This window comes from Setaria viridis, chromosome 5 (genome assembly GCF_005286985.2).
Source record: "Setaria viridis chromosome 5, Setaria_viridis_v4.0, whole genome shotgun sequence".
Classification (NCBI taxonomy): Eukaryota; Viridiplantae; Streptophyta; class Magnoliopsida; order Poales; family Poaceae; genus Setaria; species Setaria viridis.
In genome coordinates this window covers 5,088,749-5,109,668 of record NC_048267.2, presented here as the reverse complement: position 1 = coordinate 5,109,668, position 20,920 = coordinate 5,088,749, and the positions used below count along the sequence as shown (strand labels likewise).

General features: G+C 48.8%; 3 protein-coding genes and 1 non-coding gene across 5 annotated transcripts; 2 read left to right on the top strand and 2 right to left on the bottom strand.

Moving 5' to 3' along the window:
• The first annotated feature begins 2,782 nt into the window (after window positions 1-2,782).
• On the top strand, window positions 2,783-3,416 carry LOC117858136 (uncharacterized). Its single transcript, XM_034741150.2, has one exon. The coding sequence runs from the start codon at window positions 3,053-3,055 to the stop codon at window positions 3,263-3,265; it is 213 nt and encodes a 70-aa protein (XP_034597041.1). The 5' UTR covers window positions 2,783-3,052; the 3' UTR covers window positions 3,266-3,416.
• Window positions 3,417-3,673: 257 nt separating this feature from the next.
• Window positions 3,674-7,525, bottom strand: LOC117858135 (uncharacterized). Of its 2 annotated transcripts, none has more exons than XM_034741148.2 (7): window positions 7,186-7,525; window positions 6,992-7,079; window positions 6,674-6,867; window positions 6,465-6,552; window positions 5,155-6,368; window positions 4,160-4,267; window positions 3,674-4,049 (listed from the first exon to the last, which is right to left on the bottom strand). In XM_034741148.2, exons 1-7 carry the CDS (start codon window positions 7,441-7,443, stop codon window positions 3,945-3,947), a joined length of 2,055 nt encoding a protein of 684 aa, XP_034597039.1. In that variant the 5' UTR covers window positions 7,444-7,525; the 3' UTR covers window positions 3,674-3,944. The 2 variants fall into 2 exon arrangements, with proteins under 2 accessions (XP_034597039.1, XP_034597040.1); XM_034741149.2 differs by having other exon boundaries at window positions 4,160-4,264.
• Window positions 7,526-10,718: 3,193 nt separating this feature from the next.
• Window positions 10,719-13,333, top strand: LOC117856146 (uncharacterized). The gene is made up of 3 exons (XM_034738580.2): window positions 10,719-11,824; window positions 11,941-12,534; window positions 12,625-13,333. The coding sequence occupies exons 1-3, from the start codon at window positions 10,973-10,975 to the stop codon at window positions 12,733-12,735; spliced, it is 1,557 nt and encodes a 518-aa protein (XP_034594471.1). The 5' UTR covers window positions 10,719-10,972; the 3' UTR covers window positions 12,736-13,333.
• A 3,022-nt stretch (window positions 13,334-16,355) lies between these two features.
• Window positions 16,356-17,832, bottom strand: LOC117858296 (uncharacterized). Its single transcript, XR_011898353.1, has 3 exons — window positions 17,506-17,832; window positions 17,270-17,455; window positions 16,356-16,726 (listed from the first exon to the last, which is right to left on the bottom strand). It is a non-coding gene; the product is annotated as an uncharacterized protein (transcript).
• Between the last annotated feature and the right edge of the window lie 3,088 nt (window positions 17,833-20,920).

The following is a 20,920-nucleotide window of genomic DNA, read 5'->3' as shown; positions in this document are numbered from 1 at the left end:
ATACTGCACACAGTCTGCCCATGATGTTGGACGGTCCGCAGTTCAACCACACAACGAACCGAGCCTCTGCACATCTTTTCAACGTGCTGATTTTGTACTACCGACGGTCCGCTACTGGGGGGGTTCGCCATTCATTTTTGAAAACCATCCAGAATCCGTCTAGTTTTGCCAAAATGGTCCACACTTGACCTATCGACGGTCCGCACAATAGTCCACCGTTCATACTGGATGGTCCACCTTTCCCAAGCCGGACAGTCTGCCACCCCTCGTCCAGCACCTTTACACTTACACTTATTTTACTTACCTATGTATGCTACAACCAACTCGTGAATAATCATCTAGCATTGCTAAAACATGCTTAATCATGTCATACTCATATCATTGCAATCATTCATGGCATATTTACTTATCAAGCATCATTGCACTTGTTAGACACCGAAACGCCAGAGCAAGAGGAGGGTGAGCCCGAGCCAGAGCCCGTCGCTGACGACGCTTCCTTTGTGAACCAATGCAGCCACCTAAGCATCTTTTAACCCTATTTTAGATCAGTGATGTATACGTGTCTTGTATGCACATGAGTTATTAATTATGTATATGTTGCTTAGCTCCTACTTAATGCAATATCCATCTTTGATCCAGAACAACTCCTTCTAGGCAAGTAGCCAAGTAAATAAAAGTTGTCAACATTGAATCATGAACCAAACTTGAGCAAGAATGGTAGGGCCATGTTGATATTGGAGCTCAATTGGCTTAGACTTGTTTGAGTTGGTTAAGGACCGATCTTTGTAGCTGGATTCTTGAGCACAATTTTGTACAAATTAACCACATGCTTAATGTGGGAATGGCAAGCCAAGTAGCATAAGCCGCACCTTGCCTTGACTGGATTCAGTGCAATATGGGATGAGGTGTGATCGGTCGTGTCCGGTGCATCTATCTATTCCGACCGTTTGTTCATAGCCGGGTGTGGGTATGTGAGCAATCAGGAGCATGAATCAACACTTATCCTAAGCTAAGGATATGGTCGTTGGTCTTGCGCCTCGTGTGGGAAAAGTTGTACATCCCTGCATGGTATTAATCTATTGCAATAGCCATGCTCCCAGTCACGGAGCACGCTCATGAATTTGGAATCTCAAAGTAGAGTTACCGAATGGAGTTCATGGAAGATTGAGCTCATGTTCATGATCACATTTACTTATTGCAATTACTTGAAGCTTGACTTAGAGATCATAGAATGCCATGTCTTTTGCTTATTATAATTTGATCAAATGTAGATGTTTTTATGCAAATTTAATTACCAATACCATTTCTTGGTACTTAAACGAATGCATTCTCCTTGAGAGTCGGACAAGTATATACCCGTATTTGGATAAGACCTGCGGAGTACCTTTTGTACTCACGGTGCCGTCATTAAGTTGTTGCAAGTGATCCGCAGCCGGAGGCCGTCTTTGGGTACTTCTACCCTTTAGACAGAGGTCCGGGGATGGAGTAGATGGCCATGGCTAGGAAGGTTACTATCGGCATATAGTGTTAACTTTCTTATTTTGTGTTGTATCGTATGATGAGTGCGATGATAAAACTTTCGCTGCAAACTCTATAAACTTGTTATGTATGTGAACTTTGAACCCTTCTATGTATTGTGATGGACTATGTATGGATTGCTATATGGTGATGATATTTATATTCTTGTGCATGTGAGGTGTGTATAAATTCTGGGCAATGCTCATGACACATCTCAAGGACAACCTGAATTATTCTCCTTTAATTGAGTTGATCGATGGTGATGACTCAATTAAATTGGTTTAATTTGGAGATTTCTCACACACGGCGACATTGATTTCTTTTCCATCTCGGCAATTGCTATAGTTCTAGATTATAGACGACTAGTTTGAATTTGCTATGGCTTTTCTAGAAGGTGGGGCGACATCAACTATAGGGCAAGAGCAGGGGCAGAGCTTGAGCCAAAGGGGGCCATGCCCTCCACCCCCCCCCCCCCCCCCCCCCCCCCCCCCCCCCCCCCAATAACGTAAGTGCCAACCCCTATGAATTTTGGGTCAAGCTCCTACTGTGGGTGAGAGGTGGACATGTACAGCAGGTCACCGAGGACGACGGCGGGTGGGTGCAAAACAAGGGTGAGGTGAAGGAAGGAAAATGATGAAGCTTTGACCTAACAACTCAGATGAATGATGGAACGCTTGTGATGCCACTCACTTAATCTCAAGTGATCCAAACCCGTTTAGATCCACCAGGTAATGGGTTGGTAGCTACACCAATTTACCAAAGCCAACACTAATTTGCTTCTCTCCGCCAGCTAGGATTATGCTGATGGTGTGGCTCGATTATAAGACAACTTTACATGATTTTACCCGCTTTAACATAACTCTATTTTTTTTTACGTTTCGATTTATAAAGTGGACTGTTTATCCAAGTGATCCAAACCATTTGTTAACCTGCTGGCGCAGAAGAGTTGTAGATATGATGAAACGAGCTGTACGCACCAATGTCCGAGCGACGGATGCTTACGACACAACGCAAAGTCGCAAAAAGGAGCTCACGACACAACGCAAAGCCGTTGATGAATGACGGGGAGGAATGGGCAGCAGGTCGACAGGTCGTGGAGTGGGTACACGACGGGCGGACGGAACGGGGCAGACGAGACGAGGGACATGAGGCGAGAAGGCGAGAGGGACGCGCGCGACGGCAACGTCCCAACTCCTCCCCGCGCAGAAAGCGTGCCGCATGATTGGTGGGTGCCGCCGCTGCTGCTTCTTCTTCTACTTGAAAGTGCCCAGACAGTTCATGGGCTCATGGCAGTATATCCCAGCATTACTCTTACTCACCACCACTAGCGTCTAGCGAAGCTAATCAGCACCGGCTTTGGGTTTGGTTTGGTTTTGGTTGGCAGCAGCAGTGGGTCGCCGTCGGCCAGGCTCGCTCCTCTGCCTGCTTTTATACGCGCGGAGAGGCTCTCATCTCCTCCTGCCCTGCATCTGCCGAGAGAGAGGGAGAGAAAGAGAGCCCAGCAGGCGAGGGGAAGAAGAAGAGAGTGAGCGAGATGTCTGACTGGGGCCCGGTGGTGGTGGCGGTGGTGCTGTTCGTGCTGCTCTCTCCGGGGCTGCTGCTGCAGCTGCCGGCCAAGGGCGGCCGCTTCGTCGAGTTCGGCAACTTCCAGACCAGCGGCGCCTCCATCTTCGTCCACGCCATCATCTTCTTCGCCCTCGCCGCCGTCTTCCTCATCGCCATCGGGGTACACATCACCACCGACTAGGCATGTGAACCACAGAATCAGTCAGTACTTGTATATGTGCGCTGTGACCCTCTGTGTTACAACTAGCAAGCGTTTGTATGTGCACGGGGTTGTACTCTTTATCAGACTGAGCCACTGAATGTGAACAATTATACGAGCCGTTCCATTCCAATCAGATTGCTTACTTCAGTTCCATTCCAATCATCCATCATAATATTACTAGTTACATCACACAACGAGATCCTTGGAGGATTAGACCTGTAAACCTCTCCAGCTAAACTCACAGATGTTATGTTTCCAAGCCTGAAAGCCTGAAACGACCCGCACTCATGCCAGCCAACTCAACAAATCCGAAGCTGCTGGCTATCTATAAATTATCGATGGTACATAGCACAAGGATCAGGCATCACAAAAAGGACAGCGTCACCATTTCATGCCTAAAAATTCCCACTGCATTGCATTGCAAACTGACATGTTCCGGTTAGCAGAAACTCGACTACACCTCATCTCAGTCTTCCTTGTGTGCCTACGACAACTACAGAACCACATCTTACCCCTACTGCATTACATCGCATTGCATTTGCTGAGATCGGGTACCAGAGCCCGGACAGAATTCACAAGTGGCGGCACACAGAATGTTCTGAATAACTAGACGATCAGTAAGTAGGTCAGCAGGACCCGTCCACCTTCAGACGTTTGGTCACCTCCAGCTGCTGCTGCGAGGGGACGGCGAGGCCTTCTTTTCACGAGGAGATGGCAAGGCCTTCTTTTCCTCAACATATTGGGCGAATCTTACCCTCGGTCCCTGGGTTCAAACAACGAGTTAGAAACAACGCATCAGCTCTAGTGTGCCTGCCCAGTCAGGTCAAGTGCAACTAGGCGGTTCAGCAGTTTCAGGGTACAGCAACTACTCACAGGGATCCTGCAGTGGGAGTTTAGATCCACGAACATCTGCTGGCAACGTTCTCTGGCCACCTCTTCCACCTGAGAAGCCCGTTTGCAAGCTGCTTGTGTCGACTCCTGCTGCAATTTCAAACAAGGATAAGAATTCAAGGATTTTGTAAACTTTGAATGTGTGGTGAATATAAAACTGGTATGCAAGTGAGCAGACATCTTCAAACAAGAAAACACTAAAAAGTGCAAATCAATAATGGTTAAGGAAATGGAAAGCCGAGGACAGGCCAAAGTTGTACCCCTTCCAGTCACTTGACAGCATAAGTCATTTCATTCGTCCAAGTTAAACTCGATTATCAAATGGAAATAGTTCGTGCTCACAAATTACAAACAATTAGAATTTTTTCCCTAGGATTACTTAGAGCTCATACATGACTAATACAAACCACAAATATATATGATTTGAAGACTGCAGCAGTGCAGCTAGGCCATAGGTTTTACAATACGTGTGTGGGTAGCGACGAATTAGTGTTGTTGTATCAGCTACAGTATGGTTGACATCGACTTTTCTAATGTCTACACTGATCAGTGACCAGCAAGCTTAGTTCCAGTGACCAATGATGAGTTATGATCAGTGAATTATTGACATTATTGGAACAGTTCTGGCTATGAATTTCTGGTATGGAATGCATCCTTGTATTTGTAGGATTGTTGGATGCATAGATTCAGATATATTTCTACAGCTAAGCTTTCTTACTGTCTAAAATATGCAGATGCTAGTCCATGATAGAAAACTCCATAGATGCAGAATTCTAATATAACATTTTCTCTCAAACAAATTATAATATAACATATTCTAGAAGATGCTTATCCTGACCTTCAATATTCAGGTTAGATGATACCGCACGAGTGATGCAAAACTGGTCGTACTAGTAAAGCATGAATAGCATTTCTAAGTACAGAACTTTATGATAAGGAAAAGAAGCAAAGGGTGAAATGCAAGTAATTATGCTTACTTGGCCAGCAGGCTTCTCCACCAGACTCCTAAGGCTTGCTACCTCCTTCAATAAGTTACATATTATATCATCTGCTTCTTGCATCTGCTTCCTAGAGAACTCAAAAGCTCGGTCAGCACGTAGACGAAACGTACAGCAGTCTAAGCACATGCAGATGCCCTTGCACCCCCTAGTGTGCCTCTTAAGTATTCCTTTCTTTGGAGAAAGCTTCTTAGGAGAAAAACCTCTTTTTTCCGTAGAATGGAGACCTCTTGGCCGGGATATGCCTGCTTTGCATCCTGATTCAGTGAGCGGAATACATCCAGACATTTCCTCTACTGACAATGATCTGTCAACAGCACAAGGATCAGAAGGCCTGCAGATCATTTGTACATCACTGTCACGAAGCTGATCATCAACAGAAGTTACAGAATCCTCAGGCTGTGCACAATGCCGATGCAACAATGGTATCACAGTCTTGGTAGGGCTAACAAAACCAGCATCATGAGATCCTGCGTCTTTGTTTTGGCACTGCGGTACTTCAGTGATTTCAGCACTATCATGCGGTTGTGCAGTCAAGGACTCCTTTGTGACACAGGGCTGAGGCTGCTCTTTGGCAAGATGGTCACCCTTGTTTGAATTTTCCTCATCTCCATCTGAAGGTAATGATTCTTCTTGTGTGGCCTTTTGCACTTCAGCCACGCTGTTCTTCGAAGGAAAGACTTCTGATACAGCAGGCTGAAATTCTCTGCTATCCAGAACATGGCTCCAATCGGATTTTACTGCTTCATCTTGTACACTTCTTTTGACTTCATCTCTTTGGCATTCCTCTGGAGAATCCTCTGATACAACAATATGATGATGACCACTTGCCTGGACAACATCCCCATCTGATGTTAAATCACCCTCAGAAGAAGTTAGTGGGTCTTGACTTGTAGTCAAAGCCTCTTGCTGCATGACATTTTGCCCTTCTGCTGCATTGCACTCTGGAGGAGAGGCTTTTGTAACAGCAGGTTGAGGCTGCCTGTCATCAAGAACATGATTTTCATCAGCTTTTGGTGTCTCTTCTTCCTCCATTCTGTCAACTTGAGCTCTGTTGCATTCCTGAGAAGAGTCATCAGAGACGACAAGATGCTGCTGCCCACTGGCTGAGACGCCATTCTCATCTGACGCTAGTATCCTTTCATCTGCGACTCTTCGAATTTTGACCCTTTCCCCTTCCTGAGAAGAGATTTCTGAGACAGCAAGGCAAAATAGCACATTATAAAAAAATAGAACTCTAAAAAAGGCACCACTTAATCATGATGAACTGAACCAAGCAGTCACCGTACCATTCTCCATGAGAAATGGCAGCATCCTTTTGTAGCTGAACGAGCTCGGATGACGAAAAAATCTCGACCTCGTGCACCGGGCAAGCCACTGAAACACACAATCACACTCTCCATTAGTTTCATACGGCAAACTGGATTAATCTGAAGTTCTGGACAAGGTTCGTGGACTGCTAACAGGACTATCTGAGACGCGGTAACAGCAAACTCACCGGCTTGCTGCTTGCAAGGTCATGAGGGACAGTGTTGGCCTCTTCGGTGACATTGTTGCAGCCATCCTTCACCTCGGGGTCTCCTCCAGTCTTCGCCACCACCGGCTCTACAGAATCCATGGCATCAGATTCGCAGCGAATCTCACCCAAAGGCGCATCAACCAACGGAGAGTCAGATCTGCCGATGGAGCTGTCTGAACCACGCAAACACATACGCACGAGCCAGGAGATGGCATAAGAACAACTGAACAAGTAATGGGAACCGGACCACAATAAGAAGATAAATCTGCTGGGAGTTGGGGTTGGAGAGGGCGTTACCGTTCTTAGCCATCTCGTTGAGGAAAGGCAGCAGCCGCCGGTAGCCGAACGAGCCGGGGTCGCGCACGAGCTTGGACCGCGGGAGCACCTGACCCAGAGGGGGAACCAGGACAGTGATCAGATGCAGGAATCACAGAGAAGCAATGCAAGTAGGCACGGACCCCGGCCAGATGAAGAAACAGGCGCTGACTTACCGGCTTCCGGTCGAGGTCTTCGGCCACCGCCACGGCCGATGCGGCCTCCGGTGGCGTGCTCTCGACAGATCCGGGCTTCACGGGCGCAGCGCACACGGGGGAGGAGTCGAGGGAGCCGGAGGCGGGCGGGACGACGCGGCGGAGGCGGAGATCCTTGACGGAGACGTCGCCAATGCCGCTGTGGAGGAGGAGCTCCGCGTGGCGGCGGGAGGTGATGCCGCCGAGGCGCGCGGCGGCGGGGATACGGTGGCCCGACATGGTGTCTGCCTCCGCACGCGCGCGCGCGCCTCGGGTGTCCGCGTCTGGGTGGGGTTGTGAGACGGAGGGAGAGAGGAGAGGAGGGAGGGAGGGAGGGAGAACAAGAGGCGGCGGCGGGTTTTGGCGGCAAAAACTGGGATCCTTTGGCGCCAAAATAGTGTGGGGGCGGGAGAAGAAAGGGCGGGCTTTGCCGCTTCGGCCAGGGCCCACTGTGAAAAGATGGGCCCAAGTGAGGGATCGCCCAGATTGGGCGCGGACCAACGGGAACGACATGTCAGTCGGCCCATTGGGGCCACGTAACTAATACTTTTCTTTTTCTCATTCGCATTTTTTCTTCTGGTTAAATCCTCCATTATTATTTAAAAAGTGCACAACTAATCGCTGTAATTAAGTTTAATATTGTTTTTATCTTTCATACGTACTCAACAAATATAGAGACTTATTTAAATATATGTGCAAAAAAATAATTCAATACTATGAAGACCTAATTCAACATTAAAAACAGTACCCAAAAAATTCCATGATCTATTTCAACAATTTTTGTCATATATCCTACTTTTATCATTTATGTTGCTTATTGAGTAATTGAAATGATAACTCAAAAGTATTGAACTTCTTAAAGCATGTAAAATATGTTCATAATGGATCCAACTCGCAAAAGGAAAAAAAAATAATGTTGGATCTTGTTTGTATTTCCGTAATCAATTATACACAACAGCATTATTCAAAAAGGTGTTTAGAATAAACACTTGGGATCTTGTTTTTTGAAGTGCTAACAAAAGTCAACCTCCAGCTTCAATTACGTAAAATCGAGCTAACCATGCTCTTACACTATCTTGCTGGTGGCATCACACGATTCAGTTTTTCTCAGGTTCACGTCATGCAACCGCCGAGGCCGGTGAGAAAAGGTTCTGCCTAGTGTGATCCAAGAAAGATTCTCATCACACACACACTTACGAAGCCGTGACTAAATTGCAGTTTCGTCTACCTTTATTTGGTCGGCGTTCTAAAAACCTGCCGTGCAAACTACAACCATGCTAAATCTCATCATCACACTTACACGTTCTGCCAACTTTTTTTGTTTTTAGCCCCTTTTTGCAAAAGATTCTCACAAATACGTTCCTGGCGGAACCAATTCCAAAAATAGACTCTTAGCTTGACGCCATCCACGCTGGCACCCAGCTTACATGTCTCGACGCCAGCCATCCTGGCGCCAAGGTCCATGCGCAGCTGCTGACGCGGATGCCGACGTGGCGGGAGCTTGGCGCCAAGCCTTGACGCCGTGGATCTTGGCGCCAAGCTTGGCGCCGTCGGTCTTGGCGCCGAGCAATTTACCCCATGCCTCCTGGCATTTCGAACGAAACAAGTATAATTATTCCGAGTAGTGTGCAACAAACTATGCTCTAGTTCAATTAGTTAGGACGAAGCTAGTTCAATTAGTTAGGACGTGAGCTTCTTATCCCAAAAACCTGAGTTAAAATCCCTATGTTGAATTTTTTTTCTACATTTTATTTTTTTTTTCTAAAAAGCACGGGAGCTTCTTTTTTAGAACGTGGGCTTCTTTTTTTAGAAAAAAAATAAAATGTAGAAAAAAAGATTCAACATATATATGTTGAATCTTTTTTTCTACATTTTATTTTTTTTCTAAAAAGTATGGGAGTGTTGGTACAGTTAGGTATGTGCTTATCAAGGAACTTGGACTAGTCTCGAGAAAAAAAGAAGAAGCTCACGTTCTAGTTGGTACAGGTAGGTAGAGCGAGAGGAAGAGGGACATGCCCTCAAGGTGCAGCGCCCGGTATACTTCATCAGTGAGGTCTTGTCCGAATCCAAGGCGCGCTATCCGCAGATCCAGAAGCCCATCTACGCCGTCCTCATCATGAAGAGGAAGCTTCGCCACTACTTCACCTCCCACCCGGTGACGGTCGTGTCGACATTCCCCCTCGACGAAGTGATCCAGGAGTACTGGACGATGTACTTCGACGGGTCGCTGATGAAGGCTCGCGCCGGAGCGGGCCTAGTCTTCGTCTCTCCTCTCGGCGTACGCATGAGGTACATGATCCGCCTCCATTTTCCTGCATCAAATAATGTCGCCGAGTACGAAGCCCTCCTCAACGGGCTTCGCATCGCCATCGAACTGGGCATCCGGCGGCTAGACATCCGAGGCGACTCTCAGCTAGTCGTTGAACAAGTCATGAAATAGTGAACCTGCCACGACCCCAAGATGGCGGCCTACTGCAACAAAGTCCGTAAGCTCGAAGACAAGTTCGACGGGCTAGAGCTCAACCATGTCGTAAGGCGCTTCAACGAGGCGGCTGACGAACTAGCAAAGGCGGCGTTCGGCCGAAAGCCCATACCCGACGGCGTCTTCATGAGCGACCAATTCAAGCCTCAATCCGGTACCAGGAGCCAGGGAGGGACAGCAACGCCCCACCTGCCCCGAACCCGAGTCCTGACCCAGGAGAGGTCAGCAACGCGCCACCTGTCCCGGGCTCGGGTACCGACCCAGACGAGGTCGGCGACGCCCCACCTGCCCAAGGGTCGGAGGCCGACCCTTCCGACCCCGAGATCATGGAGATCGATGCAGACCCAGCAGCGGAGCCCGACCTCCCGCCTGACTAGAGAACCCCGTACCTCGACTACCTCGTCCGCGACACGCTCCCGGCGAACAAGACGGAGGCACGTAGGATTGCGCGCCGCGCCAAATCCTTCATCATCATCGACCAGGAGCTCTACAAGCGGAGCCACACCGGCATCCTCTAGCGCTACATCCCGATCGAGCAGGGAAAGGCACTAATTCAGGACATCCACTGTACCAACACTCCCGTACTTTTTAGAAAAAAAAATGTAGAAAAAAAGATTCAACATATAACCTGAGTTCAAACCCATATGTTGAATCTTTTTTTCTACATTTTATTTTTTTTCTAAAAAACACGGGAGTGTTGGTACAGTTAGGTATGTGCTTATCAAGGAACTTGGACTAGTCTCGAGAAAAAAAGAAGAAGCCCACGTTCTAGTTGGTACAGTTAGGTACGTGCTTATCAAGGAACTTGGACTAGTCTCGAGAAGAAGAAAAAAGCCCACGTTCTAAAAAAAAGAAACTCCCGTGCTTTTTAGAAAAAAAAAAGATTCAACATAGGGATTTTAACTCAGGTTTTTGGGATAAGAAGCCCACGTCCTAACTTGTTGAACTAGAGCATAGTTTGTTGCATACTCCTTAGAATAATTATACTTGTTTCGTTCAAAACGCTAGGAGGCATGGGTAAATTGCTCGGCGCCAAGGCCTACGGCGTCAATCTCCCGCCACGTCAGCATCCGCGTCAGCAGCTGCGCATGGACCTTGGCACCGGAATGGCTGGCGCCAGCGTGGATGGCGCCAAGCTAAGGGTCCATTTTTGGAATTGGTTTCACCAGGAACGTATTTGTGAGAATCTTTCGAAAAAGGGCTAAAAACCAAAAAAGCCCCACGACATATAGCAACTCGAAGCTGCGAGGGTGGCATTGGTAGGCACGTACGGCTAATGCTACGCGGATGGAAGGCCACGCTGGGCGTCTGGCGGCCTTGTCCCGCCACAGCCTTGTGGCGCTGTCGCTGCTCACGCTCATCTCGGGCACCCTGGCGTTCCTTGCGTACGTCGTCTTCGTCCCAGTCCCGGGTGGCGGCGCCGGCTCCGGCGGACTGATGTACCAGTGGCGGAGATGCCAGGATTCCGCGGGCAGGTCGGGTGGCGACGACGGTGGGACTATGGCTGGCGGCGTCGCTCGCGCACCGACGTCACTGTCGCACATCGTGTTCGGCATCGGCGGCGCGGCTCGGACGTGGGGCCGCCGCCGCGGGTACGTGGAGCTGTGGTGGCGCCCCGGGCGGACGCGCGGCCACGTCTGGCTCGACGAGGAGCCGGCGGGTCCGTGGCCGGCGGCGACGAGCCCGCCGTACCGCGTCTCGGCGGACGCGTCGCGGTTCGGGCGCCGGGCGGCGGCGTCGCGGATGGCGAGGATCGTGGCGGACTCCTTCGCGGCCGTCGCCGCGGCGAACGGCACGGGGGAGGAGGAGGAGGAGGAGGTGCGGTGGTTCGTGATGGGCGACGACGACACGGTGTTCTTCCCGGACAATCTGGTGGCCGTGCTGCGCAAGTATGACCACGAGCAGGCGTACTACGTCGGGGCGCCGTCGGAGAGCGTGGCGCAGGACTTGACGCACTCGTACGGCATGGCGTTCGGCGGCGGCGGGTTCGCCGTGAGTTACCCGGCCGCCGCCGAGCTAGCCGGGGCCATCGACGGCTGCCTCGACCGGTACAGCGAGTTGTTCGGCAGCGACGAGCGCGTCCATGCCTGCCTCAGCGAGCTCGGCATCCCGCTCACCCGGGAGCCCGGCTTCCACCAGGTGAATGCCCCTGCTCTGATCCTCTGTTTCTTTCACCATACTTGAAGCCAAGAAAACAGGACAGTCGCGCGCATCGGTCAATGAACTGTGACACCTGTCCTCCAAACTATGTGCAGCTGGATCTCCGCGGCGACGCCTATGGGCTTCTGTCGGCCCACCCGGTGGCGCCGCTGGTGTCGCTCCACCACCTGGACCTTATCGAGCCCATAAGCCCACACGGTCGGACCGCGCTGGACGCGGTGCGGTCGCTTGTCGATGCAGCCCAGCTCGATCCGGCCCGGTCGCTGCAGCAGGCCTTCTGCTACCACCACGACAGCGGCGGCTCGGAGGGCAACAACAACTGGTCCGTCTCGGTCGCGTGGGGCTACGCCGCGCAGCTGTACCCGTGGGCTGTTCCGGCCCATCAGCTGGAGGTCCCTCTACAGACATTCGAGGCCTTGCGGGGGAGGCCCGATGGGCCGTTCTTGTTCAATACCAGGCCCTGGAGGCCCGACGACGCGTGCGCCCGGCCCTTGACGTTCTTCCTTAGCCATGCCCGGAACGAGACCTACGGGGCGACGGCGGCGGCGGCCACCGTGACGGAGTACTCGAGGAACGCCGGCGGGAAGTCGATGGAGAAGGAGTGCGACAAGCCCAGCTTGCGTTCGGCTGCGGCGGTTCAGACGGTCAGGGTCCTGGCGCCCAAGATGAATCCTGCTGATTGGGAACGGGTAATCTCTCTACTGACCTGACCACATCGTTATCAGGATGCAGGCCCGCAGAAACTGAGAGCTCAACGCATCATTGTTCATTTGTTTCAGGCGCCACGGAGGCAGTGCTGCAAGACGGCGTGGGCTAGGCGTGGCTCGGTTCTGGAGGTACGGATTGGACGGTGCCGTAGAGGAGAGCTCGCCGTCGTCTCCTCTCCGTAGATCGTAGATTCATCTAAGATTATCAGTCCATCTGTTCTAATCTCAGCAACAAGAATTCGATACTGATCGACGAAGCGAATAATAACTCTCACCGTGTGGTTGCCTGAGAAATAACCTATCCAGGCTATTTTCTCTGAACCAGCGGTATTGTTCACGGCTAGATTCTCAACATTTTCTGTAGTAGTGCAAATTGGTGCCTCTAATCCTAAGGTATCTACCGATCATCTTTAGTGCAAATTGGTGACGTCTTTTACTTCTTCGAAGAAGATGTCACAATAGTGTACATTCCAAATGCATAAATGAAAAAAATGCATATGAGTTTTACTAGAGATAGGGATGTACATGATACGCTTGCCACCAAATTTAATTAAACTCAACTTAAATAAAGTGGGCGAAGTCATTTCCTACAAGGTTCCTTATCCTATTGCAACTAGCAGCAACAACTTTGTGATTGGATGGTAAGAAAGGATCGCGCAAGACCGTGAGGGGAAGTTTGTGGGTTCAGATCTTGGTACCACATACTTATGATCGTGAGGCTAGCCAAGAGCTCCAGATCCGCACCCGTGTAATTTTTTTTCATTCTTTTTATGTTGTTTCCTGTGATGGATTTTCACACGTGGTTCTCACGTTTGCAATGGGGCTACAAAATTTTAATTTTTAATATTAATTAATACAACAATTACAAAAATAAACCAATCACAATAATAAAGAAATATACTATGGTTCGACCAATCATGAGACGAAAATACATTTTTCATTCGATGGTGCGACAAAATCTGGATTTTGTTTGTTGAGCGGACGACGTCTAGGTAATATCGTCTGACTCGTCAACGAAAATTAAATCATCCATTAGGTAAAAAGAATCTGCATGCTAATTAAGTTTTGGTCTACCCAGAAGACGAAATATAGATCTTATCTGATCAGCTGGTGGATGCACCCGGCGACTCCTGGTGCCCTCGCGCCGCCTCCGGCTGCTGCTGAGACTATCGCATGATGGAAGAGAAAACAGAAGAAAAAGAGGAACAACGATGCTCATCTGCAAGTTCTTTAGGGGAATCAACGATGACCATCATGATTTAACAAATCAGTTGCAACGACCCCCTCAAGCTAAACTGAGATTAATTTTCCTGACAAATTTTATAGTTTTTATATCGTTGTGGGGCACTGAACAATTTGTATTTTTAGCTTTTATTTGTATTCCTTTACTTTCTTCACTACCAGAGTGTCTACTCCGTTGGTCAGATGATATAACACCACCACAACTTAAGTAAGTTACATAGAGGGTGCAGCCACATAAAATCGAAATCACGCAACGGGCAATGTAGTTACTTGCGTCACACTAAGACATGAGTGCTCCTTGGAAAGAGATACTCCCTCCATTCCCCTTTAAAAAGGTGCACGCGCATCTCTATGCCTCGTAACACCAATTAGACTTAGGGCCTGTTTGGAAAGGGGGTGTTAAAGTTTAACAACCCCCATTTAACACATTTTTAACAAAATGGCTACCAAACACTTGTGTTAAAAGAGCAGTGTTAAAATTTAACACCTCTCTTTTCATAAACACATAGAGGGGGTGTTAAAATTTGCTAAAGGTGTTAAAAGTGGTCCCCCTCACCACTTATTCCCTAGTTGCCCTCTCTCTCTCCTCCTCTCTCCACTTATTAGACAGCATTTAAGAACATTATTGAGGGGTAATGTAGTCCTTTTCCAACAAAGGTGTTAAACTTTAACAACCCATCCAAACACCCTACATGTGTTAAAGTTTAACACCTCATTTGAGGATGTTAAAATTTAACACCCTGTTAAACTTTAACACCCCCTTCCCAAACAGACCTTTATATGACAGGCATTTTGTTATGTAAAAATTAGATGGTGTCATTAGATTCACATTTTAAAGTATTTTCTTATGATTATGATTTTGTTACCACTAATATTGTAGTACAAATGAAAGAAATTAACAATCAAAGTCTAGGTTTGGAGATCGTAACCGGTCAAACTGCAACTTATACATTTTAAAACGGAGAGGGGCAACACTGATATATTTTGATCACTTGTAAAGAATAACGTAGTGTTTTAAAAGTTCTTTGGTTTCTTAAACTTTGGAGAGCGTGAATTCGTCAACTTGTGTTCTTACAGTGCAGCCTTTGTAAAGCACTAACAAAAGTCAACTCCCAGCTCCAATTACGTACGATCGAGCTAACCATGCTCTTACGCTATCTGCTGGTGGTACCACGATTCAGTTTTTGTCATGTTCACGTCATGCAAGGCCGCTGCATGAGGCCGGCGAGAAAGGTTCTCCCTAGAGTGATCTAAGAAAGATTCTCATCACAATTACGAACGAAGCCGTGGTTAGATTATTGCAGTTTAATTTCGTAAACCTTTAATTGGTCGGCGTCCTAAAAACATTTCTTGCAAATTACACTTACTAATTCTCATCATCACACCTAGAGACATTGTTTGCATGGCATGCAATCCCCACGATATACAGCAACTCGAAGCTGCAAGGTGGCACGTACGTTTTGATGCTGCGCAAATGGAAGGTTACGGTCTCGTTTTGATTTTTCTAAATTTATAGATATTATTATGCACATAGATATATATACTATATCTAGATGCATAATAATATTTATGAATCTAAGACGATTTACAATTTGAAACGGATGGAGTAGAACTACGTAGTCATGCACCGTTAATGACACCAATTCGAACCTCTAATTTTTTAAGTGCCTTTTACGAACAACTTATTTGTAGCTATAACGATACGTATTAATGTCGCCATTGGGTACCCAGTGCCCATACCCATTGTATTTGGGGAGGGTACGGGTTACCCATCTGAACTTGGGTACGGGTAGGGTATACGTGGGCAATACCTGTTTTACCCACACCACCCGTTCCAGAACGCCGCCACGCCTTCGCTCCGCTCCGCCGTCCGTGCGCAGCCGCCTCCCGCTCACCCCTGCTGCTGGTCGCCGTCACTGCGGTGAAAAGTTCCAGTCAGGCCGCTTCATGGCCCTGGCCAGTCAGATTCGGGGCGCGGCACAATTTCCGGCGCCGGCCGTGCGTCAGGCGGGTGGGGCGCCGCCGCCGGCGGGGAGCCTGACGGACGAAGACGCGGGGAAGCTGTTGTGCGCCGTTCAGGTGGACATGAAGCTGTCGACGAGCACGCGCGCGACGGAACCGCAGGTCGTACGTTCTGCCCCGCTGCTGCCGGCGACGTCACAGCAGGGGCGCTCAGGCGCAGGCGGCAGGTCCAGGCCGGCCACCGTGACGACACTGACGCCGACCTCGAGGCTCCGCTGCGTGCACAACTGCACAAGCTCTCCATCTATCGATCCACGCACGAGCGCGTGCGTGCCTTGCGCTTCCAACGTTGAGTCAACATGAGCGCAGGGGAGCACTAGCTTAGCTAGTTGGACGAGGAGTCAACACGAGCGATGAGCTGAGAGCTTTACCCATCGGATATCTATGCCCGTTGGGTAATTACCCACTCATTTGGGGATGGATAACATGGGGATGGGTGATTTTGCGGGTATAGGTGTGGATTACCGATAATATATATTTATCTAGGTGCATAGCAAGAGCCATATATATAGAAAAATCAAAATGAACAGCGTTTTGGAACGGAGGGAGTAGCTTATTAAGAGTCACTGGTCAGCACTGAGCACGCGTATTACCATCCTGCCGACCATTGCATGCGTCACACACTCACACACCTACGCACAAATTCATGGAAGGCCGGCACGTCACGTTGCGTGCCTGTCCATCAATCAAGAGACGCACCAAAAGTCGAGAGACATCTCGTGTCAGGGTGGGAGGAGCTCAAAAGCGCGAGCCGTGATTAGCCCTGTGTTGTACGCGTACCCCGTGAGCACCATGCGCAGAGCGATGCTCGGTTATGTCCTGTCATCATCAAGCAGCATCAGCAGGATCCCCTTGGACACAAGCAGCAGCAGTAGCGCATCAGCAGGATCCTCAGCCACCCACCAGCCTTCTGCAATGTTCAATGGATCATAAGAGTTCGTGCATGTCGTCACTGATGAGTGCGCCATGCATGTTAAAGTATCACAGGAACAGTGTTTACTATTAGTCACTCGACTCTCTAACTAGGATTGTTTTGAAATTACCAACATATACCATTCATCTTTGCAATGTAAAATTACACTGCTGAAGAATAAGCTATTAGTTCCGATGCCAGAACCCCATCGATCCCGGTTTTGAAACATGTGCTACGAAATCAAGATTAAATGTCTCGGCTACCTGACTGCTACTAAAATATGATCATTTAGTACGAACTAAAGTGGGTATTAAAGGGTGGTGCATCCAAAAGATTATCAATTTTTTTTCAAAAGCTAGGAGAGCATGAAGAAGCATTAGTACCCGATCGTATTGCCAACAAGTACTAAAGGATCTTCATAACATTCCATCCACCACAAGTACTAAAAGGGTCTTATTCCTACCTGTGATGGATGGAAAGTAATTTCTCTTGTAGTCTCTATAACTAATTAAAATCGCAACAGGTGGAAAAAATGTTTACCCTTGATGCATTTTTATAGACCATGTCAGGTGGGATCCCGTAGAGGTCATCGTCGACGGGTTTGGCCACAGTGAAGCAGGACCTCCTCGCTGCGTAGGCCCCGGAGTCGGCCACCTTGCTCCGGCCCCTCCCACGCGGCTCCGCCGTGGGCAGCTTCGCCGCTGTGACGCTATCGCCGTCCCATCTCTCCTGCAGGAAGAAGCATTCCAGTAGTATCTAGTTATGCGGTTTGTGGCTAATTTGCTGCTCGTTGTTGGCATTCATTTCATGCGTACCGTTTTGTTGGGTGTTCCGTGCACCGCGGCGAGGTCGAAGAATGGGGTGACGGTCGCCGCCGGCCAGCTGCCGCCGCCGCCACCGCCGCCGTGGTGGTTCCATTCTCCGAACGCCGGGATGCGCTTGCGTCTCGCGTTCGGCCTTGCCCACTGCGGATGTGACCAGAAGCAGGAGATCATCATCATCGTAGTAGAAGGAATAATAAAGCAATAATAAATGCCAAACAAGCAACGCTGATTGCGACGCAAATAACGCCTACGACTTTACCGCCATTTGCATTTGAGAGAGATGGCAAGAGTAGGACTGAGAGTCTGAGACTGAACCTCAAAGCGAAGAGAGTTACATATATATAGTAGCTTCCTAGCCAAGCCTTGATAAGAAGAAGCAGAGTGGTGTGCTCCGTAAGGAAGTGGATCGCATGCAGGTAGAGGGACCCACAACGACACGTAGGCCCAGTGCGTGTGTGGCCCACTGGACGGCAGTACGTTCTGATCCCAGCTGCCCAGTGCGTGTTTATCATAGAGCATTTCGGACAAGATTTCCGAGCCAATCTAACCTCAGATTCGAAAACCCAGTTTGCATGGCAAAAAAGAAAAAGAAAGAAAGAAATTAAAAGCTAGTGTTACCTTGTTGGGCTTGTGCGCGGGAGGCGGCGCGGCAATCCGGATGAAAGCGTCGAAGCACGGGGTGAGGGGCCAGTCGTCGACGCCGGCGCCGGCGCCGTCGCCGGCGCGCGGGTAGTTCCAGTCCCCAAACGCCGGTACCCGGCGGTGCTGCGGCCACTGGACATTGCAAGGATATATGTAAGCATCTACCACTGAAAAAACCAAAAGCATCGACCCACTCGGGCATGCTCCTTTGCTTACCTCCATTGCTCTTGGTCTTGGGACACCGAGCGGGATGAGGGAGCAGCAAATCAAATCCGAGCAGCTGATGATGAGCACGAGAGAATGGAGCCTCCGTGGCTTCCTTCCCAAGCAGCTAGCCACGCACTGGCGGTGGCAGCTGGATTTGTAGTCAGAGTACGTAGTCAGGAGTGTGTGTAAGCGTGTTGACTGCTGTAACGCTTGGCCACCAAGGCAGTGGTGGGGTCCGCCGCGACGAGGGAACTTGGGGAGGGGGACAGGAAAGGCGGTGAAGCGCTGAGGGTTGGTGGTGCGTGCATGATAAACTGCATGCAGCAGGTCTCATGAGCCCATGAACGTCTTGGAGCTCCGTCGCTTATTGGGCTGGCCAAAAGGGCAGACTGTGGAGGAAGAAGTAAATGGCTGGAGCTCTGCACACCTTTCGGCCCAGGGAACTGCAAAAGAACCGTACAAAAAAGAAGAAAGGCCCTCATGGTAACGAAAATTTTAGCAAAAGATCATTATAACTTAGCCGTCCCCACCCAAAAAAAGAAGAAAAGCCCCAGGCTGGTAAAAGCTGTACAGACTATTTTCAACATCCACTAAAGTAATACGTTTTACGTATAAAATAACGTGGCCTACATGTTTAAAGTATCATCGAAGCATAGCGCACGCGTACACCCTGTCGGCCTATCCTATGAACGGCTCTAGTAAGATACTGAAATGATAAGTTTTGATCAAATCATCATTATATATACTCTCTCCGTTCCAAACTATAGCTCATTCCAACTTTCTTGGAGAGTCAAACCATTTTATATTTGACCAAAATTATAGAAAGTATTACAAAGATTTATGGCTTGAAGCTCCGCCTATGTTTGTCTCAACGTAGCAGGTCCCAAGCCCTGGTAAAGGAGGAGGGTTGTGATAGGCTTGGCGAGCCAACGTTAAACCTAGCTATTCTAATGGAGATGAAATCCAAGAGAAAACCGTTGGGGCATAAATCTCTTAGCGATGTGCCATATCGGAACCCGGGTATGGTGTTAAATGGGCAAGGACCGGGTCGTCTCCCCCCTGGTGACGTGCCATGTCACGATCTAGGCATGGTGTTAAGTAAGCAAGGATCGGATCGTCGTTTCCTTAGTGGCGCACTACAACGACGCCTGGGTGTAGTGAAAAATGAGCAAGGGTCTTCACATCTCTCTCAAAGGGTGCAAAGGGCAAGTAAGTTAGTCGAACCAACTAGGATTCGTGTAGGTAGTTGGAATGCATGGTCTCTTATAGGTAGGTTAAGAGAGTTAGTTGACGTAGCGACTAGGAGACGTGTAAATATCTTATGCGTTCAAGAGACTAAATGGAAGGGCCAGAAGGTGAAGGAGGTGGACAATACCAGTTTCAAGCTTTGGTACACAGGGATAGCTGCAAATAGAAATGGAGTGGGAGTTTTGATTGACAAGAGTCTCAAGGATGGAGTGGTGGATGTGAGAAGGCAAGGGGATAGGATTATCTTAGTTAGGCTTGTCGTTGATGATATGGTCTTGAACGTAATTAGTGCATATGCCCCCAAGTAGGCCACGATGAGAGTGCTAAGAGGCTTTTCTGGAAAGATTTAAACAGCCTGGTTAGAACTATACCTTCTAGCGAGAAGCTTTTTATAGGAGGAGATCTTAATGGGCATGTAGGTACAACAAGTGCAGGTTTCGAGGCGGTTCATGGAGGTTTTGGGTACAGTAGTAGGAATCATGAGGGAGAGGAAGTCTTGGAGTTTGCAGTAGCTTTTGACTTGATGATAGCGAACACTTTCTTTAGGAAGAGATGGTCCCATTTAGTGACTTTTAACCCTTGGTCGTCAACCTATATAAGGCGGCCAAGGAAGCCCCCCAAGGGCAATCAATAAAAAAATGGAGCAATGTAATCCACTTACATAGAGGACATAGGATATTACTCTCCGGAGGCTCGAACCTGTCTAAACCATCGTGTCCCATGTGTTCTTGCGATCACCTTCGAGTTCTTGGTTTCGCAATCGCCCTCACCTACAAATTAACCACTTGGGTAACTCCTGGTGGACTGCCGGGCTACTAAATCCGACAATTAGATCTCCTACACCTAACCTGCGCTTTCCATGTCCTGTTTCTCTTGCTCCAACCCCACCCCCACCTCTGGTCCCAGGCCCCACTTTATAGAGTGCACGTGGTTGCAATTGTTGAGAAATCACTAAACCTAGGGATAATTGTGGGCTCATACCAAATATACCTTTGGAGGGTCAAGGCAATGTAAAGGAACATGTACCTATCTATTATGATAAGAGTGTTCCACCTGCATTGTCTCCTGTGTGCTTATCTCGGGTGCTACTAGGAAGGGATACGGGTGATCTTCTACATCTTCGACACGTCTCATCTGCTATTGGGAGGGAAGGGAACGGCATCAGGGATCCACAACTACGCCGTTACTTAATACATTATCAACACGCTCTACCACTATTCGTCAATGACGGTATGCTGTTTATGATACCTGCTGGATCCATTCTTTAGCA